Here is a 21,523-nt window from a genome sequence, read left to right on the forward strand (position 1 = left end):
TTTTCTTTTATCATATAATCATTCGTTTTTATTTAAGGCATCAAAAACTGAGTGTTTATGCTAGCGTGGCTATTTTCCACCTTCCCCTAGTTTAAGGCTCAGCATGGCCAGGTGTTAAAGTACTCGATTCATAATCCGAGGGTCGCGGTTTCGAATCCCCGTCACACCAAACATGCTCACCCTTTCAGCCGCGGGGGCGTTATAATGTTACAGTCAATCCTATTATTCGTGTTGGCGGTGGGTGGGGATGACTAGCTGACTTCGCTGTATTTAAGGCATCAAAAACTGAAGGCTAGTTCAGATAGCCCTTGTGCAGCTTTTCGCAAGATTCAAAACAAACAAATCAAACCAAACCACTAATTTAATATCTGCATCTTGAAATAGGTTCATACTGAATTTCATTTTATACAATCTTTCTGTAAACGCTACTTAAACAAGGTTTCATGCTTGTTTTATTTCATTTCTGTAATATATTATTTTTCGTTATGGAAAATAAATGACAATGGGATTTAGGAATAAACAAGAAGGAAAATAATCCATAATTATACATAAACGTAATAAAATAAATAGTCTCTCTCATGTATATCACAGTGAATACGATTGCTACACATTACTCTTCTAAATCAATCTTAAATCTATTGCTGATGAATAGACTTTATGTTTTGCTACCTCTTACTTTAAGAGTCATTCTTTTAGAGGTCTCAATAATGATAGGAACTTGTTGCGGATGGCCAACTACATACAACTAGGAAAAGAAGTGAAGCTAATTTCTATGATGATATGAATATTGTTATTTCACCTTGATAACTCGCAGTTATGAAATATTTTCCAATTTCTTAATAAAATAATGCAATAATTACAATACAATAGTTATAAACCTTTTCTGTTTTATATTCGAGGAATACTACTCCGTTTTTCAGAAATTTAGACCAGCGATTATTCTTCCAGTATAAAAATAACAACGTGCTTACAACGCTAATGTAGAACTTGATACGCGTAAAATATAGTAATCATCCTGGTAATGTTAATTAAAAATCTTTGATACACATAATTACTGAACAAAAGAAATGGTACAAATGTGTTGAACATATACATATATATATATATTTACACACACACAACTGTTCACCAACGTAAAGAAACATAGTATAAAGTGTATTTTTCAAAAGATATCTTTTACTGAGATAAGTTTATTGAGGTAATTTTTCCAATGAATAAATTCTCTTCAATACCTTATAGTTCTGACGACTTCTTGGGAATAGAAAATGTCCTTAATTTTGAATCATCTTTGCTTAAGAGCGCAAGTTTACATTATCGTTTCAACAACTTTCTCCATAGTCTCTTTATTGGCTTACATTCTGTAATAAATCAAGAAATCCTTTTGATTTTCAGCTCGCAAGGAATTTAAGGCAAAAAGATGGCTTTTGTAGAAAGCATGTAACCTAGGGCAACTATGAGAATGCACAGTTGAGAATATAAAAAGTCGTATGCTTGAGCAAACTGTGAATTTATTGAACGTTTTCCAAATTTATGGATCTTAGCTTGACGTTCATGATTTTTATTACACTAGAGAGCGTTGCTCGACAAGCTTCATTGCTCTTTTAGTTTCTCTTTTTTACGGATTGTAACAAAGGTGAAAAGCAACAATCTAATATTTCAGTAGCAATAGTAAAGAACCATAACTGTCAACACATAATCAAAGAATCAATTTCTTAAATAATATGCACTATCTCAGTATTGAATATTTTTTGTTCTGACACATATTATACAACATTCGTATATGTTCCAGTACATATTATATCTGCATTGAAATATTTTCCTCCACCATCCATTTGTCTTCTGCTACTACCATTTTAATTTATTTGGTACATTTTACCACTACACTATATAATAATAGTCAGACACTACATAACGTCTGGCTCCACACTTCGCTTTGTTCGCCTCATGAAGCGACAGTGACTCTAGAACTAATCACTATGATTTTTTGTTTGGACCCTAACACGTATGGTGCTTTTACATCAAAACACATATATAATATTTAAAATTTTCAACACCTTTGATCTGTTAGTATGTGGAAAGAAGCATACGCCGAAAAGTGGAAAATCTTTGTGATATATATTGTCCTGTCACCAGTTATTTTCACTAACAAAGCAAGATTTACGACATTCGATCAATTAAACTATATGGGTATCCATATTGTTTCTTTTATCTATTGTTGGAAATAAGTTTAAGAAATGACTGTTTTAAATATTTAAATATGTATCAGGTCATCCCATAAGTAATGTCCGAAAATTTAACATAGAACATGCATCATCATTTCTGTCTTTGTAAAAAACTTTAATGACAAAAACATGTAGTTGGACGTGAATAAAAAAAATAGGACGTGTTCAGACAAATAAAAGAAACTAACTCAACTCCACTTTTTCAGATCATTAATCAAATAAACCCTTATAAAGATGGATGTGCCTGAGGATCACGTTAGGCATATAATGCTTTATGAGTTTAAAAAAAGGCAATAATGCAGCAGAAAGGACACGAAATATTCAAGTCGTTTATGGTGTGGTATCTCAATGAAAGAAAATGTCGAAGGTTTCAGAAGTTCAGATAAGGTGACTACAACTTAAGTGATGTGCCACGTTCAGGTCGTCCTGTTGAGTTTAGTGATGATTTGCTGCTGGCTGCACTTGAAGAAGATTGTGCTGTAACAATTGAAGAATTAGCCAGAAGCTTAAATCAACCCATTCAATAGTTCACCGTCATCTGCAACATCTTGGATAGGCGTCAAAACTTGGAAAATTGGTACCCTATGATTTGACAGAAGCCAACCTTAGAGTAAGAGTGGACATTTGCACTTCTGCACTCTCTCTTTTGGACATGTTAGTGACTGGAAATGAAAAATATGTATTTTATAAAAATATTAAGTGCTTCAGACAATGGCTCATTGCAGGTAAACTGGTTAAAGCACAGTTCAAATGGACCTTCACCCTATGAAAGTCTTGCTAAGCGTTTTGTGGGGTATTGTTGGTGTGATCCATTTTGAGTTGCTGCCAATCAATGTAACGATTACATCAGACGTCTATTGTCAACAGTTAGAGTGCTTGAATGTTGCACTTAAAGAAAAGAAGCCTACTTTGATCAGTGATAAAGTTGTTGTGTTACACTAGGATAATGCACAGAAAGGATCACATCTGCAAAGATTGAAGAGTTAGACTGGGAAAAGCTTCCACATCCTCTTTATTCTCCAGATATTGCCCCATCTGATTATTATCTATTCCGGAGTTTGTAGAACTATCTTCGGGGAAAAAGATTTGGAACACAAAACTACCCTATCCACATTCTTTTCCTTCTAATTTCAAGAATTTTATAAAAGTGACATTCAGAAGCTTGCGAATCGTTGACAAGAAGTAGTTAATAATAATAAAAGCAAACACAAGCTAACGTGGCAGGGGTTTAGCTTAAAGAGAGAGAAATCGTAAGAATTCTCTCTCCAACTGGGGTGTTTAGGAACGTTGTGGTTCCTTTTCGTCCCCTTTCGTGAAAGGTTATTAGGTTTAGTTTTATTTATTTATTTTTTAAATAATTTTTGACTCTTTTTTTGGGTGAAGGATGTCACTCTTAATGTTATCCTAGACCGAGGCAAAGGCAGCACCGGAGAGAACGGCCGGGTCCCGTCCCGAAAGGCAGAAGTCAAAGTAAATATGAACATGAACTCAAACGACCCGAATCAGGGTCTGGCAACAAAGCTGCCTGGGCTGGGATCTAAAATCAATGCCTAAGTTTTGCTGTGGGGAAACAGGAGCGCTTGAGAAAACCCACTTTCATAGGACAGGCGCCTTTTGCTTGTCCTGTGCCCGATATTTGAAAAAGAGAATACATATTGTTAACATGAGTTTAGTCCTTTAGATACTTTGTTGTGTAATTTGTGATTCTTGAAATATGTTGTAAGGTGAAATGTATTTTGTTGGTGCACTAGTTAATTTGTATAGTGATGCCGTTAGTTTGATTCTGTTTTCTGCTTTTAGATAATATTTATGTGATATTTCCGTTAGTCTATTTCTTAGTGTTGGTAAGTTGCTGATTTGATGTATATAATTTACTGGCGTGAATGACGGTAGACTGAATGCAGATCTTAGTATTCTGTTCTGTTGAACTTGGATTTTCTGGAGTGTGTTGTTTGACATATTGTATGTTACTTGACATTCATACTCTATTAGTGGACGGATGTAAGCCTTGTATATTTGGATAATGGTGTTGGGTGAACATTTCGATTGTCTACTGGTTAGAGTCATTAGGTGTGAAATCCGTTTTCTAATTGATGAGTGTATATTGTTAACATGTTTTTTCCATGTTAGTTTTGTGTCGAAAGTGATGCCAAGGAATGTGATGTCTTTGCTCATGTTAATGGTCGTATTTCCGAGTGATAATTTTATTTTTTCTAGATTTTTTCTTTGTTTTTTTAATTTCCTGTAGAAGGTGATTGCTTGTGTTTTGGTTGGATTTAACACTACTCTCCACTTGTTACTCCATGTTGAGACGTTGTTCAGTGATTCTTGTACGCGAGACATGGCCATCACTGGGTTTCTGGAGGTGCTTCAGATAGCGATGTCGTCTGCGTATTGTGAATTATGCGTGTATGTTAGATTTGGGAAAGGTATGTCACTGACGAAAATAATATATAAAAGTGGAGAGAGGACTGATCCTTGGGGCACTGGCACTCCTGCGGTTATATTAAATGATTTAGATATAGTTTTATTGACTTTTACTTGTGCTGTTCTATCTGTTAAGAAATTTGAAATCCATTTAACTATAGTGGGATTTATTTTCAGGTGTTTTAGTTTGCATTTGATGGCATTGTGCCATACGCTGTCGAATGCTTTTTTGACATCTAGGAATACCCCAATGGTTACTTGGTTGTTGTTGAAAGCTTTATAGATTGATTCGGTTAGTCGCGTGAGGTGATCTGTTGTTTGCCTGTTTTTCCTGGAGGCATTTAGGGATTCTGGAAGGATGTTATTTGATTCACAAAAAGGGAGAAGACGGTTGGAGATAACTCTCTCCATCAGTTTGCCAAGGCAGCTTAACAGACTGATGGGACGGAAATTATCTGGATTAGTTCTGTTGGTTTGTTTCTTTGGGATCGTGGTTATAATGGTTTTTTTCCAAGTGTCAGGGTAATATCCAGTTGCTAGTGAAATGTTCATGATGTTTGTGAGGTGTTGTAATAATGAAACATACATTATTGATCAAATAACATTAAAAGGGTTTGAAATCCTTTTCCTTTTTCTGAACCTAAAATCGAACACTACTTAAGAGATGACCTGATAGTAAGTATAGCTTAAAAAATAGAGACACCGTCACTCAGTGGTTTGCGCTTTGGTCACGTAATTGGATGGTTGCGAGTTCGAGGCTTGCTTGAGACACACTGTTGTGTTTTTATGTAAGATACCATACCTTTATTGTTTCAGTCTATCTACCTCTATATTGGGTGGTAGCTATAGTCTGGAAGGTTAGTCTGCAATAGTCAGTCATCCCTTCTAAGAGGAATATGTCATTATTCTTAACTGCTTGTGCCAATAAGGCCACAGTTCAGAAACGGTTCCCAAGTGCGGCCTCGACATGATTATAAAGAAAATAACATTTTTTTTTAATTTTCCACTGAAATAAATGATTATAACAAAAATATCTTCAACAATACTCTCGTTAACATAGCTGTAATCCACTTGTAAAACCTTGAAAGTTTCAATATGAAAATATTTGGTTTTGTTTCGCTACATTTTAAATGTTTATATTCGACATCAGAGCATTATAGCCTTGAAGAATAAATCGAAAATATTATATGTGTGAAAGAACCATATCATTGAGAAAATAAAATATATATTAATATTTGTGACTTTCTACTTCCATGAATTATTTTAAACCTATTTGTCCGTGTTCGTGACAGTGAATATTAGCCATAGGAACTCAGGAAATGTAATCAATTATTCCAACGTCTCTACAACTTGTAATAAAATATAGAATGCGTAAGGACATGGTAGTTACTAAAATTTGGTAGAAATCACATAAAATATATTTTTGTCATTTAGAAACACGTTTTTGTTAATTGGCCATGATATAAAATTAACATTAATGGCTGAAGAAGAAAAGGTTCAATAATTAAATGAATAAACGTTATAAAACACTGAGATAGTCATCCAATTATCACCACATTGTGTTTCTATCAATATGACATTTCTGTAAAGAGATTACAATTCATAAGCATAAACCACATTTGGCTGAACAAGTACATATTTTCCATCGAAGCTAGATAAATGATTCACTGTTTTGTAGCATGATTGTAGGTGTTGTTTTATTAAATAATATATTGAAGTTTGTTGTTTGTTTTAATTTCGCGCAAAGTTACTCGAGGGTTATCTGCTCTAGCCGTCCATAATTTAGCAGTGTAAGACTAAAGAGAAGGCAGGTAGTCATCACCACCCACCGCCAACTCTTGGGCTACTCTTTTACCAACGAATAATGGGATTGACGGTAACATTATAACTCCCCCACGGCTGAAAGACCGAGCATGTTTGGTGCGACGGGGATTCGAGCCCGAGACTCTTGGATTACGGGTCGAACGCCTCAACCCACCTGGCAAAGCTGAGCCATATAGCGAAGTACGATGATATAAGGATTTAACAATTTACGATGTACAACAATGAAAGGAACTATTTTTACACGAAAAGAAGCATGTAAAAGAAATGTCACTTTTTAACTGGTGTAAAAAATAAATTGAACGTAATTTTACTAAGAAACAACTTAACTAAAGGTAAACTACAAGAGCAAAGCTTGATTATAGTCAATAAAATAAAGTGAGAATTTAGTTGTACATGAGATATTACAGCAAGCACATGAATTACATCGTATTGGATTTAAAAATACAATACTTCAGATCCGAACTGGAAGTGCACTAGGCTTATGACTTTCAGTATAATTTACTTCGCTGTGTCATGTTTCTTGTTCACTATGGAAGTTTTCTATACATCAATAAGTTTATATAAAACAATCAAGTCGAACGTGAACTAACTCATATAATACCACAGACAAATAGAAGTAGGGCATTGCTATTGAATGGCAACTGTGAAATGACCATTGGAGTTAAAGGTATCGAGAAAGAATTGCAAATAGAAGGTTAGGTTATATTGGCACAGTAGTCGTATGTCTTGAGATAGCTCTAGTGATAACACATTAGCACCCAAGATATGTGAAAGTACATAAACGTCAGTCAGTATAATACATCTTGAAGTTACCAGTGCTGCAGGTGATGTGCTATGTACTTGAGTGCCAGACACTACTTGACCTGAGTGAAAGTTTCATTTTGCATTGCAGATAGCCCATTTAACTTTTATGTGCCTGAAAAAATAAGCAATACAGCCCATATAGGAGAGTTACTTTCGTCACATTTTACATGTGTGTTTTTTTCTAAATGTGTCGTTTTTTGCAGAATATTGTTGTTCACATAAGCAAAAAAAGTATGCTTTACATGTTTGACAAAATTTTCAGTCTGATAAGAGTCACTCTGCTCATCGCTGAGACTTCCACTACCCCTAGATTTTCCTACTTCTTCAACGTGATTAGCCTTACATCTAGCAACCTATACTGCTGAAAAAAAAGAAAATATTCCTGACGTGCAAGGAAAGGATAATTTATTAAATTACACAGTTTCAAAGTGGGTTTGGATATCAATTTAAAATCGATATGAGAGTCTGACACGCTGCTGACAAGTCAAGACGAGTGATAAGTGGTCTATGATTTGAAAGAAATACTGGATGAATAAAACTTTAGAAGCCTCTGAACTGATGTGGTCTCTCCTTGAATAGAAAGCTTTTATTGGTCCACATGTTGAGTACTGAGAGTGCTACAGAAAAGATGAAAACAGAAAGATAAGGAAAGAGGTATGGATCAGCGAAGAGAAACATATTATTGAATTTTCGCTAGCATAGTTTTTTTTTCTAAAATCTCCCATACGAATGTGATAAAGCAATTTTAATATCTTCATTCACATTGTTTTCTTTTTACTTTTCAGTCAAAATGCATATATACTTGCGTGTGTTTTTATATAAGCTATTTCAGAGATAAAGCATAGATACTAATATGGTATATTTATCAATTGGGCCTTTTATCTAAATATGTATATACACTTACTTGTACAAATAAATTTTTAGTAAATTATCATAGATGTTATTTTAATTCAAGGTGAAGCTTCTCTCTCTAGTAGAGGATGAAATAACAAAGTATAAGATATTTATTATTTTTTATAAAGTAAAGAATTTTTTTTTCAAAATGTAAGAAATGTAGGGAAAGCTAATATCAATCCTATAAAAATAATACTAATAAGACGGTAGGGATCGCATTTACACCATACCTAGATAATAACACAGGTACGCAGGTAGTAGAATGTTAACAGACAAAAATATGATAAATTAAACTTACTTGTGATTGAACAGTTATATATATTATTATATTTCCTGCTTACCTGTGTTTACATTGTTTTTGAAGGATTTATATTAGCCATTCCTAGGTTTATTTCTTTAAACGTTTTCTTTGCTCTCGTATGTTTGTTTTTAATGCTGTATTTCAATAGACTCAGGAAGGCTATATTTATAACTTACTTCTAGATAAAATGAGTTTTCAATTGTGAGATTTATTGTTCATCTAATTATTGGTTGATAATTCCTGTTTCACCTTGTTCTTACGTTTTTCAAAGGATGCTGTTGTTTTGAATTAAGTTATACACAGTTACACAAAGTTACACAATGTGCTATTTGTGCTCTGCCCACCACGGGTATCGAAACCCAGTTTTAGCGTTGTAAGTCCGCAGACATACCGCTGAGCCACTGAGGGGCTTTTGAAAGGAACTCCAAATTTCTGTAAGAAAACTAACTTCAAGCGATAATAATAACATCGTGTACACTACGATTATGATTTTTAAAAAAATACCATTTGTTATTGAAAATATTTATAAAAGCGGATACTTCCTTTGAAACACTGTTATCTCAGTGGACTTGGTTAACACCATTGTTTTGATTTTAGAGTTATCATGTAACAAAAAGAAGGTCCAGCATGGGCAGCTGGGTTAAGGCATTCGACTCGTAATCTGAGGGTCACGGGTTCGAATCTCGTCGCATCAAACATGCTTGCCCTTTCAGCCATGTGAGCGTTGTAATGTGACGGTCAATACCACTATTCGCTGGTAAAAGAGTAGCCCAAGAGTTGGCTGTGGGTGATGATAACTGGCTGATTTCCTTCTAGTCTTACACTGCTAAATTAGGGACGGTTAGTGCAGATAGCCCTTGAGTAGCTTTGCGCGAAATTCAAAACAAAGAAAAAGAAGAACAAGAGATTCAAACATTTTGCTCTGATATTTACAGACATTCTCAGAACTTATGACTCAGTCATTACATCGACATTGTTATAAAATGAATCAGTGTATAGTATTGTAAAGTTCTGATGATCTGTAGAGGAGACATGTAAAGTACCATTTTGATTAACAGTCTGAACCATCCCTACATAGGCAGTCCTAGCGCTTGTCTGACACGTATATATTCTCTAGTCCATCTTTATTTCTCTAGTTATAGAAAATGAGTAATATGTACAAATGACTGTGAGAAAAACTGTTGGTAATTCGCTTTTTACTGCATTTTGAAACACTTTTTCGTTCTATTTATGCTATAGTTCCATCAACAACTGCATATTTAGATGGATCTTATTCAACGACGCAGAAAGAGCTATGAGTATTCATTTACTCATGATATAGGACCTTTTTGGCGATCATTTATTAAAATCATACACGGCAAATAAAATCCTCTTTGTCTGAGCTGAGACAGTTATAAAACCACTGGGAATCGCTGTCTCATTGGAATTCTCCCCTGGAACATTGGTAACTGTACAGATTTACAACCCCAAAACCAGGAGTTCGATTATCTTCGGTGTACACCGCAGATAGTCTAATATGTCTTTACTATATGAAAAAACACACACACTCCTCATTGAATATTCGTAATTTGTCTTATAACTTGTCTGGTGGTTATAAAAATTAAAAGAACGTTCAAACTTAACATGCAACTTTTGCTTTAAAAACTCATCGAACGTTTCTCAAATTCAGCATTCTATTGGCAACAAGATATGTATATCAATCAGCTTAGAAATGCAATTCTGGTCATCATTGACTATAAAGTTGCAAACAATTCTGCATTCAAAAATATTTATCAATCGAATTAATGATTTTTGTTGTCATATATTTTAATAAATACTTGGTTCTCAACCTGAGACTTTATGTCATCAAAATGTCTCTTAGTTTAAAAGAAATAAATTACGAGATTTAATGATAATGACAACTATAATAAACATTTCAAAACATTGGTAAGATAAATTCTCAAGTTACGTGATATAGAAACGACAAGATATAATTTGCTCATGAAATGTTGAGATATAATGGAATATCATGTTGCTAATTGAGCCCCAAGGTGTCGAACAGGAGCTATGTAGGTATCAAAAAATGCGTCGTTAGTTCAGTATCTAGTAAAATATACTTAATAAGCCGCTTCGCATCAAATTACTGAATAGTTAAGCAACATATATGTTATGGATAATTTAAAATCAGCTTTGTCTTATTTCGTGATTTGAATAACGCAATGAAATCATACTACAAGACTGTAGGTGAATAAACTTGGGAGAGTTTCATCTATTAGAACATATTTGAAAACGTAGGATGTGTTTGTTTGCTTTTCAATTTCGCGCAAAGCTACACTAGGTCTATTTGCGCTAACGGTCCCTAATTTAGCAGTGTAAGACTAGAAGGTTGAAGTTTATTTTGAATTATGCACAGAATTGGCTATCTGTGTTATTCCCTTCACGGGTATCGAAATCTGGTTTCTAGAATTATAAGTACGCAGACATTCCGGTGTGACATCGGGAGGCAAGACGAGAGTGATGGCAGCTATTCGTTACCACTCACTGTTTGGTTTGTTTTGAATTTCGCGCAAAGCTACACAAGGGCTATCTGCGCTAGCTTTCCCTAATTTAGCAGTGTAAGACTAGAGGAAAGACAGCTAGTCATCACCACCCACCGCAATCTCTTGGGCTACTCTTTTAACAAAGGAATAGTGAGATTGACGTCACATTATAATGCCACGACGGTTGAAAGAGCGAGCATGTTTGGTGTGACGGGGACTCGAACTCGCAACCCTCGTATAACAAGTCGAGTGACTTAACACTCTGGCCATACTGGGCCACCATCCACTATCAACTCTTGAGCTACTCTTTTATCAACGGATAATAGAATTGTTCGTCACATTATAACGCCCTCATGGTTAAAAGGGCAAACATGTTTAGTGGGATGGTAATTCGAACTCGCGTCTCTCAGACTGCGAATCGAGAGTCCTGATCACCCGCCATGCTGGGCTGAAAACGCAAGAAAATGTGAAACTTCTCGCAACCTACTAAGTTCAATGGCATAGCTCTGAACAACTCAAAACGTACACCTAATATATTTTTCATAATTTGAATATTGAGAAATATTCGAATAAAACTTCTGTTTAAAAAAAAATCCTTCGTAGAAAAACGAATCACCGTGTTTTCTTACTTGTTTGTTCATTCTACATTTATTTGTTTATTTAAATTTCCATGGGCGATTTGTCCACACATTTAAGGAGTTATATCACATGAAGCACATTGTGGTTTCTACATAAGCAGAATTTTATGGCCATTCGAGGTTGATCTCTAAATACAGCTGTAATGCCCATTAAGCTGAAGAATCTTAAGTTTATTCTTATGGTGTGGTGCTTGATACTCAATGCGCTGAATGGCCATAAAATGCATTTATGTTTTCCTTCTCAAATAATGTCTACAAATACCATATATCACTTGTCCACAAAGCTTAACATTGTAAAAAAAACCACCGTTAGCGGCTATATATAATATATTTTGTTGGGATCGTGCAGTCGTGTATGTTTCACAGTAAGGCCTACCCAGAAATCACTTTACCCTTTAGAACTAGGTAGAATAAATTGATGAATCATTAAGAAATTTACTTTTTTCTTACAATGGAGAACAAAAGCTTAATAAAGAAAATGAACCTTCATTTCCACACGTCCGATGAAGTCTACAAAGTTTTAAGCTTGAAGCATTTCACGTGCTTTAATATTCCAACTTTGCGGCTTTAACATCACAAATTTCATGAATTCAACTTCCTATTTTATTTGTATAACACTTTTAGCTTTTTTTTGACTGCCTTAGTTTATTATATTTTCATGTATGGTGTAATGCTTATAAGCTTGTTGTTGTTTTTTTAGTTTAAAAGATGAAGACCAAGAGATACGTTTGATTCACCATTGAAAGATACATAATCTTATTTCCTGAACATTGACACTAGTACTGTAAATTATTTTTTTATCACGTGTCTGCTAAAACTGTAACGAAATATTAAAAACACATAAAACCTTTAAATCAACGCCGTGTTCTCTATAACGTATTTCTTTTTTCTTTCTCTTTTCCAGTATTTAAAACTCCGGAGACTAGACAATACTCAAAAGTGAAATCACCTGAGGGATAGACACCTATAAAAATAAATAAGAACCCAAAACAAACAGAAAAAATAATTTAAAAGCACCTGAGCTACAGTCGTGGCTGAACGGAAAAATATCAACATATACGTAGTATGTAGAAATTAAAAAGATACTTTCTGATTGGCTGAACGAACAGATATAGTATACCTAGTAAAACATAATATTGATAAAATCTACAATACTCATCTGAAATATATTTGGCAATAGTCTACAAAGTACACTTGTATTTCTTCTACTTAGATTTTACTTTAATATTTTGGATTGTTGCTTTATCATGTACGATATCAGAATGATGTTTATTACCTGACAGTTTTAAGAAGTGAGTGTGTGTGTGTGGATTGTTATAGCCTATTTAAATATTATATACTATTCAAGTTTTCTGCTTACTTAGATGATGAAACGAATCTTTAAAGATTAAATTTCTGAAACTGTGTTATGACATCAGGTAACTAAGGGAAAGTTTCAGTACAATGAAAAATAGGTTGAAAGTTTTAGAATTACAATTGTTTTATAATTATAAGATTTAATTTATGTTAATTTATATATTGTTTTCAAATACAAAAATTCAGAAATATTAGAGAAATTTTGCTTAAAATGTTAGAATATAATGATTGTGCATACACTCCTTCCATTTATTTGTTTAAAAACACAATATTACTGCTATTAATTCTTAGTCCATTTAAGTTTCAATTCTTCCGTCAGGTGGTGTCTTGTCAAAGATAGTTGGAAGTAAGTCGTTCTGTAAGAATTATTTATGTTCGCGATTTTTTGCGTTTTTATTATATTCGAATTTATTATTCATAACATTTATAGATTTTGAAACCAAAGATACAGATCAGGAGTAAATAATTTTCAACTGTGAATTAAGAATGTTTTTGAAACGCTCTTTCTGTGAATAAAGAAGTAGATACATTCTTACTGCTGACTCGGCGGTAAGCTTGAAGAATTATAGCGTAGGAATTTTGGATTTGTTCTCATCACTGGGCACAGCAATATTAGCTCCTTGTACAGCGTTGCACTTCAATGAACAAAGAAGAACATTCAAAGTATATTTGTGAAGCACACGTGTCTGATGACGTGTTTGTCTGGATACTTAATGGTTAGATTATTTCTATCAACCCTGTATTTCTGAGTGGTTTGCGGAGCCAGGAAGGCGTTCAATGTCATTGATATTACTCGTTGCACTAATGCAGCTCACCCGTGATCAGATTACAGTTTTATTCGGAGTGGGAAGCTTTAGAACTTACATTTCAGTGATTGGCGAGTTGGATTTACGTGAGCAGGTAACAAAAACCAACGAAGCCTGACCTTGTTAGTGCGTTTTATGGTGTAATTGTGAGTCATTTTTATCGAAAAATTAGTCGGATATTTCAGTCGAGTCAGATAAACAATAGTGGAAGATTATCGAAACAAAATCTATATAACAATGTAGAGCTAAATTCAATGTTTCTTCAGCTCTTTCTATTTAGGATGACACTTTCCACTGTATTAATGTACGTACATCTGTCTCTATTCTTAGCTGGATTCAGAGCTTACATAAGTAGATATATTGCTGGAATATTTAATGTATTATTTGTTGTCTATCTATATGTTTCGATCAATCTATTTTCTTAGATGAATCTATAAATCTATAAGGAAGTTCTAAATGTATGGATGCTTTATTATCTATTGATTTACCTATCTGATGCATTTCCATCTACGTATAATTATCACAGGCCGTTATTTCAATTTTAGCGCTGTACGTAATAAACAATGTTTACTATAAACCATACTATTTTGTGGAGAAACGCGTTCAAGCTAGTTGTTTCTATAACGAAGTTATGAGTCTCTCATTGTTTAACAAAACGACAACTGCCATTTAGTATACTGTAAAATCAAACGGTATCCCAAGAGTTGGCGGTGGGTGGTGATGATTAGCTGCCTTCCCTCTAGTCTTACACTACTAAATTAGAGACGGCTCGATGCAGCGGGCTAACAACCTACTCACTTAAATACCTGTTGAAGAATCCGCAAGCGATTGCGGCCCTATGTTCCTTGATGGAATCTAATGGTGAATGAATGAATGAAATGAATGAAAATCAAACGAATAGTTCCACCTTTGTTAGGAGAGTTTGTAAGATTATAATGAAAGTAGTTGTCTCCTGATTAGTGGAAAACGAGAGGAAATTTTTCATAGCTGCGATACGTGAAATTCTTTTACGAGGAATTAGAGTAAATTAATCTATGAATCTTTGTTTCCATTTTTTATTTGTTATATATTTGTGCACCACCAATACCAAGCATGGGGCGTGCGTAAACCCAATTCGATTTTATTTTTCTACCAGCCTTCTGTCAAACTTAAATTATTCTAGGCATGATTAGAGTAAAATGATCTATGAAATCTTGGACATGGTCAAATACATAAATTGAAAGCGTATGACCTACTGAGTTTAACACTGTAATTAGATCTTAAATCGGAGAAAACATGACGGAGCAATGAGCTAAATGTTTGGACTTGAAAACAAAACACAAATTTAAAGCCATTCTATAAAACGCCACCAATGACAAAGCGGTATGTCTGCGAGCTCACACCGCTAAAAAGCGGGTTTCGATAGCCGTGACGGGCAAAGCACATATAGCTCATTGTGTAGCTTTGTGCTTAATTCCAAAACCAACAAAACAAATCTATATGCCGCTGTGTCGCGACTAGAAATATCTTCTCAGTAAGTTGAAAAATAGACCCTAGTTTACTCATGTTTACAATAAAATTCACATACATCTTGTAAAACTGTTTAATGAATCTGATAGGGCCAAAGTTTAGCATAAAAAATCTAACCACCAGGCATATTGCATAGTGAAACTGATGTCACGTGATTAGTAGAAAACATATACAATTACCTATTACATTCTATAGTGAAACTTAGACTCCTAAATAGTAGGAAACATGTACAGTTACTAAATTGATTTTATAATGAAACTGACACTCTAAAATACTAAAAGATATTTACAACTACTTAGTAGATTGTGCAGTTAAACTGATACTATCTGATTAGTACGATACATGCGCCCACCGCTAGTACAGCGGTATGTCTTCGGATTTACACCCCCAAAATCAGGGGTTCGATTCCCCTCGGTGGGCTCAGCAGATAGCTCGATGTGGCTTTGCTATAAGAAAAAACACAAACACACATGATACATGTACAGCCACCTAATTGGTTCTACAATATTAAATTGTCAAGTCTCCAAAGTTCACGAAAACTGTATAGAAACAAACATATCTACCAAAACTTCATCCATTAATACAGATGCACACATTTGTAAAATATGCACATTTATCCCAAGGTTCCAGTATTTTAACAATACCCATGTAATGAAAGTTTTTGGTTTGTTTGAAATTAAATACAAAGCTTCACGGGTATTGAACGACGGTTTCTAATGGTGTGAGTTCACAGACATACCCCTGTGCCAATGGGTAGTTATTGAAAGTCTTCACACAGACGCCCTAGATTTGTAATGCTAAACTGACAACTTGAAAATAAAGATTAAGGTTTTGGTCAAATGTTACTTGAACGTTGTTATTAACCTGTATTCTATAGTTAAAAAATTGAATCTAACAGTTACTACCTTCTCTATTTTAGCCTTACTTCAAATGATGGTAATTGATATAGCTTCTAGTAATGTTGTAAGGAATCGCTCTGAAAACAACACATAATAGACTTACGAAAGGTAGGTACAGTAACACTAAATGTTTGTGACTGGCATGGCTCGGTTGTTAAGGTACTCGCCTCGTCAAGGGTCGCGGGTTCGAATCCCCCACACCAAACATGCTCGCCCTTACAGCCGTAGGGCGTTATAATGAGATTGTCAATTTCACTATTCGTTGGTAAATAGTAGCCAAGAGTTGGCAGCAGGTGGTTACTAACTAGCTGTCTTCTCTCTAGTCTTATACAGCCAAATTATGGACGGATAGTGCAGGTAGCTCTCGCGTAGCTTCCATCATGAAATTCATTTCAACTCTTCAGTGGTAAGTAATTTTTGGTGATTGATATATGCACAATATATATCATTTCTACTATGTTTTTAAAACTATACTATATAAACACACTATACTTTATAACTCAAACTTAAAAACTGAAATTATCACTTTAGTTTCGCAAAATTATGAATAAACTGCATATTTGAAAAGGCTCAATAATTTTTGCTGATTTTTATCTGCTGTTTTCATAAAGTTTTCTGTGCCCGTGTATTAAAAGAAAAGTACTTTTAAACGAAATTCAATGATGATTTATAAAAATTAAAATTATTTTTAAAGAAATTCCAAAATGATTGCATATTTCAAAGGAAAACAAAACGTTTTTACCACGCATTCATATGGTTAATCATGATTAAATGGTAATTTTGCAATTTAATAATTTCGAACATACAGTTCTAATCTGGCTGTGGTGAATGATCTCCAATTACATATTAAAGTAGAATTATTTTCATAGATTTAATTGCATCTAAAGACGTGTTTCATTGCTTAAACTTTTAATACATGAAAAGAGCCCTTTAGCGAAACAGTATTACAATTTTTTAACAACAAAAATGTATTAAAACAGAAGTATTAACACGTCATTTTATATTTTAATCCAAACTCTTATGTAGACTTTCCAATACCTTTACATGAAGATTCTAGATAAACTTTAATGTTTATTAATTAAATTACTATTGCAGCAATTTGTAAAAACGCACGTAAAATAATTACCCATATCTGAGAGTTTCTGAAGGAATTATAGATGAAATTATATGGAGATCAAATGGCAGTTATGTTTAATGTTAACAGCTAACTTACTTGAAAGGTCGTGATTTAAATGATTTCTCATATATATTTGCACCAAATCTCTTTTTAGAACTTCAAATGTTCAACATTTTCGATAAATCTGTGTTGCATTATCGTGCACATGTGCGTGTTTGGCTGACAAAATTATTAGAATAACATCACTTGAAGTTAGTTCATTCAAACGCTAACTGTTCAGGTATAAAGCTGAAACCAGATGAGACGTTACCTAAATGAAGATAAGGTTAATTAAAATTAAAATACAAAATAATGTCATTTTATCAGTTGTTGTCAAAATACATACAGTCTTTACGTAAACGTTCAAAATTCAAATACACTATCAACATAAATAAGAAATCGTTTAAGGAAAGTTTGTACCTGTGAGTATATTTATATAAATTGAACAACAACAAAAATTATTTTATGACTAGATACTAAAGAGGTAACTTTTTGTTTTTCAAAAAAAATTCCTTCATTGGTTTATTGTTATGTGATTAAAACGTAAAACGGGTTTATTTACAAACATTGTTCTCTGATATCAGATTAGAATGTCATTGTATATAAACGTTAAGTAAAAAAATCCAATTTCTTGCCTCACCGAACGTGCTAGCTTGAAATTACTCAGTCATTTCTAACGTTCTCTTCGTGCTTCATTCCATCACTCCATGTGACTTATGTTTATATATTTTGCAGTTTTCTTTATCGTTCGATCCATAACTTTTGAAGTTGGGTGTAAAAACTAATATTACTTGTTCAACCACTGTTTTAAAGCCATGAATATAAAAAAGGAAGCGCAGAGTTTCTATACAGGTAACTCTTCTTTGTTTGTATGTAATTAGGCACAAAACTATACAACGAGCTATCTGTGCTCTTTTCACCACGGGTGTCGAAATCCGATTTCTAGCAGACACTATGGGGAAGGGCATGTTGATGAAGAGGGATGAAACACTATTAAACAAATAAGGTAACGTGTTCGCTGACAGTGCTAAAATTACTATAAATTTAGAATGTGTGGTAATTGAATCTTTGCTATTATTTTCCAAGACAAATACACGAATTCATGAAGCTAAGCCTGTTAAGCGTAACATTAGAATACTCCAGACAATGAACCTAACTTAACGTTAACATGAATAACATTTTATGAGCACCTCAATTTTTAAAGCTATTTTTTTAAATTCCACTGGTTCCGGCATGGCCAGGTGGTTAAGGCACTCGACTCGTAATCCGAGGGTCGCGGGTTTGAATCCCTGTCCCTCCAAATATGTACGTCCTTTCAGCCGTGGGAGCGTTTTAAAGTTACGGTCAATTCCACTAAAATAGTAAAAGAGTAGCACAAGAGTTGGCAGTGGGTGGTGATGAATAGCTGCCTTCCCTCTAATCTTATACTGCCAAATTATGGACGGATAGTGCAGATAGCCCTCGTGTAGCTTTGCGCGAAATTCAAACAAACTTAATTCCACTATATTCGTAAGCTTTTCTTAAAGTATGCTCAATGGCGGCTCAGTGGTAAGCCTGAGAATGTGGTTTTGATAGCCGCAGAGGACAGAAAGTAGACTTTTGAGTAGTTTTTGTGCTCAGTAATAAACATTAAAGTAACATTTTCATGTTACACATTTCAAAATTGTTCGAGGAAAGTTTAATAACCTCAGTTTAGTACAGTGCTATACAAATTCTATGAATATTATTTATAAACAAGAATAACATGTTTCAAGGTTTTGTCATCTGTATATGTCAAGAATTTTCCCACCTCTAGAACTTCAAAGTTGTTCTTTCTGTCCGTGCGAATCGCTTTTGAAATGAATGTAAAAACACAACCTCTCTCGAATCTGTTTTGAGAAGCCATAAAAATAACTGAGTTCTGAATTTGGTTTTGTTTAAGGTTGCCTTATATTGTGGCTGCCTGTATTGTAATCCGAAATTATAAAATCCACGAACAACAGTATTTTGTCACAACGTTGAAAAAGTATTGTTATATATATCACATTACTCGGCTGAAAAAAAAAAAGCCTTCAAGAGGACTGACTATAGAGTCAGTGATGTATGTGAAAGATCCTTTATCATCTTGCGGTTCGACCGGCCGTAAAATTAGTAATTCCGCTGGTTTGATGATGTACTCTGGTGTGAAATGCTTCTACTACCAAGTCGTGATATAGTACAGTGCTGGAATAATGGTAATTTATGGAAAACGTGGTGTACTGCAGTATTAAATGCGAATAACCTGTGCTGATTGAATCAGTGACAAATTCAACCCTGAAGCTATGATTTCGTCTTATTTTGCTCTCGTCAAACAATATGATTGGATTTACAAAGAAAGCCGTAAAAGAGTTACCGGGGAGTTTAACGTGCATAAAAAAAGAAAATCATTAACAAATGATTGGAGGAAAGTAGATTTCTCTTTTTATAATCTCTTTTCTGTCATAAAGTTCTCATCAAAAGTACTTTTTACATTGTTTTAATACACTGACACAATATTGCAAAGTATATATATATATGTATACGAATTAAAAACAAACACAACTTTAAAATATATATCTATATAATCAAAACAACATTTAGAAATGATGAATCAAAAGTAGAGTCAATATCTTCAGTACAAATATGAAAAGTAGTTTGGAGTACCAGCAGATCCATCACATGAAATAAAACTAGTCTTAAGCTTATCGAATAGTTGTTACAAAATGTAACGCAATGCGGGATATTACAAGTTCATTCCCTATCTTCAAAAGAGGTAGAAGAAACTAGTTATACCTAGCAAAAGCAATTAAGTACCGCATACCAATATAAACTTCAAACAAATACACAACTGTTTGGAATTCTATGCAAATGTACGTAAAGCAACTGTAATAATCTAATAAATTGGATTTTTTTTGTTGGCTTTCCAAAAGGATGGATTTTAACAAAAAATATAAATTTACATATATTTGGAATCCATAAAAATTTCTACTAGCTTTACAAGAATTAAACACATCTTTATAAAATACAGAGGTAATTTATAAGTGTATATATATAATTTCTTACACCATGTCACAATTTGTACGATAGTTTATATACTCTGGAACATCTGTGTGTCCTAGGAATAGCTAAATTCCTTTAAAGTAAATTAACCTATAAAATGTTACAAAAGTCAAGTTACCTTCAGATTTTATTTTTCTACTTTCATCTTAGTTTATCCATGGCAGCTAAAAGTTAGAAATGTGTAAAAATAATATTTCAGCTTTATTCTATGTCTCCCACAAGTAACTTTTTAAGATTCTTATTGTTAAATACCAAACCTCATCATTTGTGATGGAAGAAGAGAAACATGCTGAAGAATGGTTCAACTTTGTATCTTGTCCGTTGTTCTACGATCTTTGCGTACATTTTTTCCACCTGACTAAGGAAAGAAATGCCTCTATAAGTGTCATAATATTTCTTACTACCTTTCTTTTTTCAGATTGGTGAAAAACCACAGCTCTTTAGCAGTCTTCTGAATTTTTCTCTTTTTCCATGCTTTATTAGATATTCCACTCGATCATTTTATGCCTGTCTCTTCACATGCTCTTATTGCTTCTGGTGCTATTTTGCCGATTCCATCAACTTTGTTCTTGGTGCTGGTCTTTATTATACGTCTTACATCGTTCTCTAGCGCTGATGGTTCGTTGTGTTCTTTCTGTTTGCGAATGAAGGAAATTGATGTGTTCTCTGTCCCTGTTAGATTTAACAGTTCTTTAAATAATTATTCTGCCTCCCTTTGACTTTGTTTTCGTCATACAGTTGTTTACCACTTCTGTCATTGATAAGTGATATTGGGTTGAATCTTTCATCCTTCAAGCACATGGCTTTAACAGTCTTCTGAAATTCCCTGACTTCTTCACTGGTTTTTTATTATTTCTTCTTCCTACTCTATATTTTACATATTCCTTCTATTTCTTCGATTGTAACCATGCTTCAAAAAGTTTCTTCTTTTTATTTTTGTTTCTTTGCCATTCCATCATATTGATCCCTTCTTTCTACTACGTCTAGTTTTGCTTATGCCACATTCCCTGCTGGTACAGCGGTAAGTCTATGCAGTTACAAAGCTAAACTCAGGGATTTCGATTTCCCTCGATGGACTCAGTAAATAGCCCGATGAGGCTTTGCTATACGA

The 21,523-nt window shown here is 33.9% G+C and overlaps 1 protein-coding gene across 2 annotated transcripts in view; it reads right to left on the minus strand.

Moving 5' to 3' along the window:
• LOC143258651 (solute carrier family 35 member F1-like) overlaps nt 1-21,523 on the minus strand; it is a 277,728-nt gene that overhangs the window by 44,585 nt on the left and 211,620 nt on the right. The window contains exon 8 of one of the 2 annotated variants that reach the window (XM_076517924.1): nt 7,714-7,894. The exons of the other annotated variant lie outside the window; for it this stretch is intronic. Coding sequence (XP_076374039.1) covers nt 7,724-7,894 — 171 coding nt within the window. The 3' untranslated portion in view covers nt 7,714-7,723. Of the gene's footprint in view, nt 1-7,713; nt 7,895-21,523 lie in introns of those variants that run through there. 2 annotated transcript variants of the gene reach the window in all.

This window comes from Tachypleus tridentatus, chromosome 8 (genome assembly GCF_004210375.1).
Source record: "Tachypleus tridentatus isolate NWPU-2018 chromosome 8, ASM421037v1, whole genome shotgun sequence".
In the NCBI taxonomy this organism is placed as follows: Eukaryota; Metazoa; Arthropoda; class Merostomata; order Xiphosura; family Limulidae; genus Tachypleus; species Tachypleus tridentatus.